At 46.6% G+C, this 6,000-nt stretch overlaps 1 protein-coding gene across 2 annotated transcripts in view; it reads right to left on the reverse strand.

The window, feature by feature from the left end:
- Nucleotides 1-2,016, reverse strand: part of LMTK2 (lemur tyrosine kinase 2) — a 77,110-nt gene extending 75,094 nt beyond the window's left edge. For both annotated transcript variants that reach the window (XR_012625213.1, XM_074840538.1), the window contains exon 1: nt 1,683-2,016. Coding sequence is in view for 1 of the 2 variants with exons in the window: in XM_074840538.1 (XP_074696639.1) it covers nt 1,683-1,833 (151 nt within the window). In the remaining variant the exon portion in view is untranslated. The remainder of the gene's footprint in view (nt 1-1,682) is intronic.
- Between the last annotated feature and the right edge of the window lie 3,984 nt (nt 2,017-6,000).

Raw genomic sequence — 6,000 nt, forward strand, 5'->3', positions numbered from 1 at the left:
AACCAAAACCAACATATAAACTTACAATATCTCATTAGTATGAGTACAATTGTTACATCACAAGTACTCTTCTTAGCAGTACTGCACTTAGCATGCCTGATCTGACCTTTCAAAAAAGCAAAATTAAAAACACCCCAAACACTTTAATACAATCTCCTGCATTTTGTCCAATCAGCTTTTCATTCCGAGAATGAAGCTTTTTACCAGTGTCATATTATGTTTGGATCTCCCAGCTTTGTCAGATACATAGCATAGTCCTGATAGCAAAGAGGAATTTTTGTTTAAAAAAAAAAAAGAAAACACAGGATGCTGACACTCTGACATCTACCCTTAAACATAAAAATTAATCACATTTCAGGAAAGGTAAGACACAGAAAAGGCAGAAAAGACCTCCACACAGAACTGATTCTGCTGTCTTATCTTACAGCTTGATGACAAGTTAATATTATTTGGACAAACTTCAAGTATTTCATAAATGATAAAACTATAATTCAGTCTCAAAGGAAATACAGAGTTGACTGACAGTTTTCTCTTTTTCAGAAGTTTACTTTTATAGAAAGGAAGACCTCAAAGAAGGCTGATGGAGGGAGTAAGTTATGAACACTTCTGAAATGTTCCTGGGAAGAAAAAAAAACTGGGAAAGAGGCATAGATCCAAAAATAAAGGAAGTATGGGTTCCACTTCCAGTTTTGGTACTTTCCATGGAACAACAGCCAAATTACCCAATCTCAGTGCTTCAGATCTCTCCCTCCCCACCACTCCTCCTCCTTCTCTCTGCACATATTGTCTGTTTCAGCTGTTCAACTCTTCAAAGCTAGAAATGAATCTCAGCACACATTCAAACCAAACCTAACAAAATTCAGTCTCAATACAGTGCTATGTGCCAATGAAATAGAAAAAAGCTCCAACACACCTGAATCAAAGAGATGGTTGCTACCTATCGGTACTAATAAATCTCTAATCAGTAACTCTCATGATTGACAAGACATATTTAGTTTGTACTTTTAAGACAAACAGGAAAGGCAAGAAAATCGAAGGAAGTTAGCGTTACCTAACATAAGAGACAAATAAACGTGAACTACATGACTATTTAGAGAGACTGGGCCGGGGGGGCCGCGGGGGGAATCAGACTAATCTGACCGGAAAGGAGGGAAGCGCCGTCTGCCCTGAAGAGCCTCCACCCAGGAACGGGAGTCCCGGTGATCCACAAATAAGAAAAAGAAAAATCACGCCGAGGTCTGTGTAGGCTAGAACAGTAGCCACTATAGAAAGAACGTATGCGGGTAAACGCACAGAGGGAGCCGGCACGTAGTTCAGTCTGAAGAGACCGAGATATCCGCAGCGGGATGCCGCTCCATGGAACAAGCACAAGACGTGACCTACAGGCCGGGAGCCGCAGCCCACCGTGCCGGGGAACCCCAACCCCCGCCGTGCCCTTCCCGACGCTTCGGCGAGGGGAGAGCGCCGAGCGCGGCGCGGGGCCGAGCCCTGACCGCAGCACGGGGGAGGGACGGGGGGCTGGAATCCCGCAGTGCCCCCGCTCCACCGCCACCGCGCCCCCAGAGCCCCGGGCCCCCACCGCCGCCGCCCCGCTCCCAGGCTCCCCCTCGCAGGCCCCACCGCCAAGCCGCCTCCCCCCCCGCTCCCAGCCCCGCTCCACGCCGCCGCCTCCCGCGCCTCACCTGCACCTGCTCGCGGAAGCGGAGCCGCCCCGCCGCTCCCCAGGAGAAGCGACAGCAGGAGGACAAGCCCGAGCGGGCGCCGGAGTCCGAAGGGCAGCGGGACGCCCCCCCGCCGCCCGGCACCCCCGCCGAGCCCCCCGCGCTGCTGCATGTCCTCCGCTCCCGGCCCGAGGCTCGGCGCCGAACGAGGGGCTCGAGGTCCTCAGCGTCTCTGGCGAGCCCCCGCGGCAGCCGCTGCCCCCCGCCTCCGCGGCGCGGCTGCCCGCGGCATCGGACCCCGTCGCCCCGCTCCCCTCACAGAACCCCGCCAGCCCTTGCGGACGCCGCCGCCGCCATCTTCCGGGCTACCTGACCGGGAGGGGGTGGAGCGCGTTGCTGATTGATAGCCCAATGCGCCAATCAACCCGCGCCTCACGCTGAGGAGGCGGGATCAGTGGCTGGGACGGGGCTAATCCGTGATTGACAGCCAGGCCAGCCAGTCGCTCCGCAGAGGGCGAGTTAGGGCGAGCGAAGGCTGCGGCGCCAATCAAGCCGCACTCCGAGAGACGGGAGGAGGGCGGAGTTTCCCTCGGATTGAAGGCACGCTCCGCCAACCGGCGGGCGGCACTGTTCCCGGGGGCGGGAGCAGAAGGAGGCGCTTGGCTGAGCCCGTGCGCAGGACAGGCGGGAGTAGCTGGAGCAGCGCCACCTGGGGGCGCGGTGCCGCGCCCCTCCGCAGTGCCCGCGGGGCCTCGCCGGGGCCGCGCTTAACGCGGCCTGGGCCCCCTGAAGGGCCGAGTTCCGCGGGCCCTTCCCTAGACACAGGCCCCTCAGCAGGGCTGCCCCGCACGGAGGAGCACAGGCCCAAACCTGTGCCTTCGCGTCTCCGAGACCACGGCGGTGTCCTGCTCTTCCAGGCCGGCCTGGGCCTGGGGGGCTCCCCCCGGGGCCTGAGCCGGTGTGGGGCCATGGCCGAGCGCTCCGCCTGGGCAGCCCCTGTTCAGCTGTCCCCCTCTGCGCACCCGCGGCTCCGCGCTGTGCCAGAGGCCGAGCGAGGAAACTCGAGAGAAACAGTAAAAGGCAGAGCGCAGTTCCCTCGCAGAAGCCCTGGAGCCCTCGGGCAGAGCTTCCCCGCAGCAGTCACGGCACCTGCGCTGTGCTGTCCCCCCCCGAGGGCGCGGGCGTGCGCGCGCGGCCCCCCGTGCTGTTTGTTCCCTCGGCCTGGGCCTGGGGAGTTCAGCTCCTCGGCAGGAGCAGCATGAGCCTCAAGTTAGACACAGAGATGGGCATAAACTACCTTCTGCAGCCGGTGTGTTTCCAAGGCTGGAAATGACCTTGTTAAATTTATGATACAAGCAGGATTTGGAAATAATTATTATTCTAGTTTAGGTTTGTAATTCTGATTAATTTAGAGTACATGAAAATGAGGTGGCTGTTTTAAGTAGCATAAATGGAAGTGTTAATCCTAAGGAATCAGGGACTCTATATAGTGAGGAAATAGGGAAATACCATACAACTAACAAACTAGATTTCAATTTTCCAAATAATTTAGCAAAAAGGCTAATTATGTCAAGATTATATAATGACTTTGGGATGACAGATTGTCCAGAGAAATGTACAATGAGTGCAGCCTTGGGACTTCATGAAAGGAAATTTTTGTGCTCAAAGTAGTACCTGGAATATGGTGTCCAGGAAGACAGAACATAAACCTAAATCTCTCTCTGTCACTAAGAATTTTTTCTAGGATAATATTTCTCCTACCATGCGGATGTACTTAAAATCAAACTACTTTCCTCTTTCCAAGTCTGTGTCTACTCCCAGATACCCTCACTAATTGTACTACCAAATGACCCATATTTTTTGAAATGTTCTAATTAGTTTTTCTTCCAAGGGAAATATTTTACTTGAATGATATGGAAGACGATCTCCTCTTTTGTTGTTTTTGTAAACTATTATTAATGCATTATGCTGCTTATTGTGAATTATTTTTTTAAGTCAATATAAACCAATAAACAGTCCCAAAGAATTCCTTGTCTGGCTGTCTGTAGATTGTATGGACTGGGAAGGCAAAATGTGGTCCTTTCCTTTTAAACTCAGTGATACGTAATATGCACATTAATTTTTTTTCATGTACAAACAGTCACCATCTCAATTTAAATAACTCTGTACGGATGTGAAACTGCATGCAGCCAGGTCTTTCTCTATGTTTACTATAAATATCCAGTGGAAACTTAATGGTTAGTCCTTTATTCTTCACTCTCTCATATCTCCCTCTGTTGAGTACGGACATCAGGGCTGGGGCCTCTGAATGTAAATGTGTCTCCTTCTAGGTGACATCATAGCCACATTTTTTAATGATGGTTATTCAAACTACACTGTACTTCTGCGGTATAACTACATGGGCAAATCTAGTGTACCTATCACTACAGTTTCTAGGGTCTAAGGTACTTCTGAGATCTGTCACTGACCACGCAAATTCCATACATAAATAATTTTGAGGTTCATAGCAGCTACAGACATAAAATTTAAAACTTCATTTGTAGCCTGTCAGCAGGTTTACAATGTAAGGGTGTTCTCATTTCAATAGTGAAAACAATTCATTTCATTTTAAACACAGCAGACTGCTTTATTTCCCAACCCACCCTATCATAATTGAATGTTAGGCCTTTGATGTAATTTGCTGATAAAACATCATGTTGTAATACCATCTGGGAAGTTATGGCAGCATATCATTAGAAGGACTTGTTAGAGCACTATTCTATAATGATGGTACACTTGAGGTTAGCTGTGAATTAGTCACTGGTAGAAGCTAAATAACCAAACCTTCCAATCCTTTGTTCTAAATGTTAGTCACAGTTACTCCCTATCTTCAAATACACCATGAACATCACAAAAAAACAAAGCTGGAAAGCCTCATCTCCTATCTGCCGTCATCAAGAATGTTACGATTCACCTATTTGCAATTTCTGCAGTTAAACATTTGTAGTGACTATATGAGACTAATGGGATGAGCAACCTAATAGCAAGTAGTCCAAAAGGTACTTAAAAAGAAAATATATTTACTTAAACAAAACTCTTCCTGTACACAAAATGGGATGTATTATCACATATCACAGCCTCATGTTTCTTGATTATGTGCTGTTATCATTGCCAAATTACTGAAGCTGCTGTTCCGTGTGGGAGGTGTTAAAACCTTTTTTTAGAGACAGATAATTGGATCAACTAAAGGATGTTGATGGTCTTATTTTCAGTTGGTTTTCTTCAATACTTTTTATAACATTATTGGTGCAGAAGGAATATTGTCTAGCAGACTGAGCAAGTTGCCAGAGGGGCGTTAAAGGTCTTCAATGTGACTGTGAATAAAGCCCCAAAAGATTCACAATTTGCTTACTACAAAACAGAGTATCACTGAGCATCAGGAACAGAGCTGATTACAGAACCAAGGTCTTTATTCCAGGTCACTGTTTTAAGCAGAAAGATTAGTTTCCATATAGATGAATGTTGAGACACACACCCTGCTGTCCCTTCCCCAAAAAGAAAAATGTCTCATCCTTTCATATATAACCTTTTCTCTGCCTGTCAGTGTTGTCTTTTTATACTTAACAAAGTGATTTGCTCCTCTACCTGATAGAGGCAAAATAAGTATCACTGATTTTAACCTCCACTTTCAGTCATAAGTGACCTAATAGTGTTTTTATATAATGGGAAGCATCTTTCTCAGTTCTAATACTACAGCATCCAAAATGATTTTATATACCTCCTAAGGAAAATTGGCTACAGAATACTGGGTTTAAAACAATCATTAAAGGAAAACTGCTTATTTGAGTCAAATGTTTTCCTCTTAGTATCTATCTGTCACTCTAAAATGGGCTTAGAATGGAACTCTCTGATTTCTTCCCACAAATGATTAAGCTTGCACACAGAGAAATGAACTTCTGAAAAATATGGTGGGGCATATTTTGAATCTCTGGTAGAAAATTCAGTTTATATTCATTTTATAAGGTGTTAAATAAAGATCCAGCAGCTCCTGTTAATCCATTCCTTGTAAATCCATTAAGGAATTACATTCTTCTTGGGAAATATTTAATATTTGGATTTGCATCTGCCACTAATGTCCCAGAAAATTTAGTCCAGATTTCATTTCTGTTGACTCAGGAATACCTACTGTATTTTGATGGGCCTGATCTGGAAGGGCACTACCTACTTTGGCTTCAAACAGGTGTACTTTGAAGAGGTTTTAACATTAAGATATGAAGATGGGTCATAACTGTCAGTGTCTCTTATTCAATTCATTTTAATTTATTTGCTTTATTGAATCAAATTCATTTCACTTTAGTCC

This window comes from Strix aluco, chromosome 15 (assembly GCF_031877795.1).
Source record: "Strix aluco isolate bStrAlu1 chromosome 15, bStrAlu1.hap1, whole genome shotgun sequence".
Taxonomy (NCBI): Eukaryota; Metazoa; Chordata; class Aves; order Strigiformes; family Strigidae; genus Strix; species Strix aluco.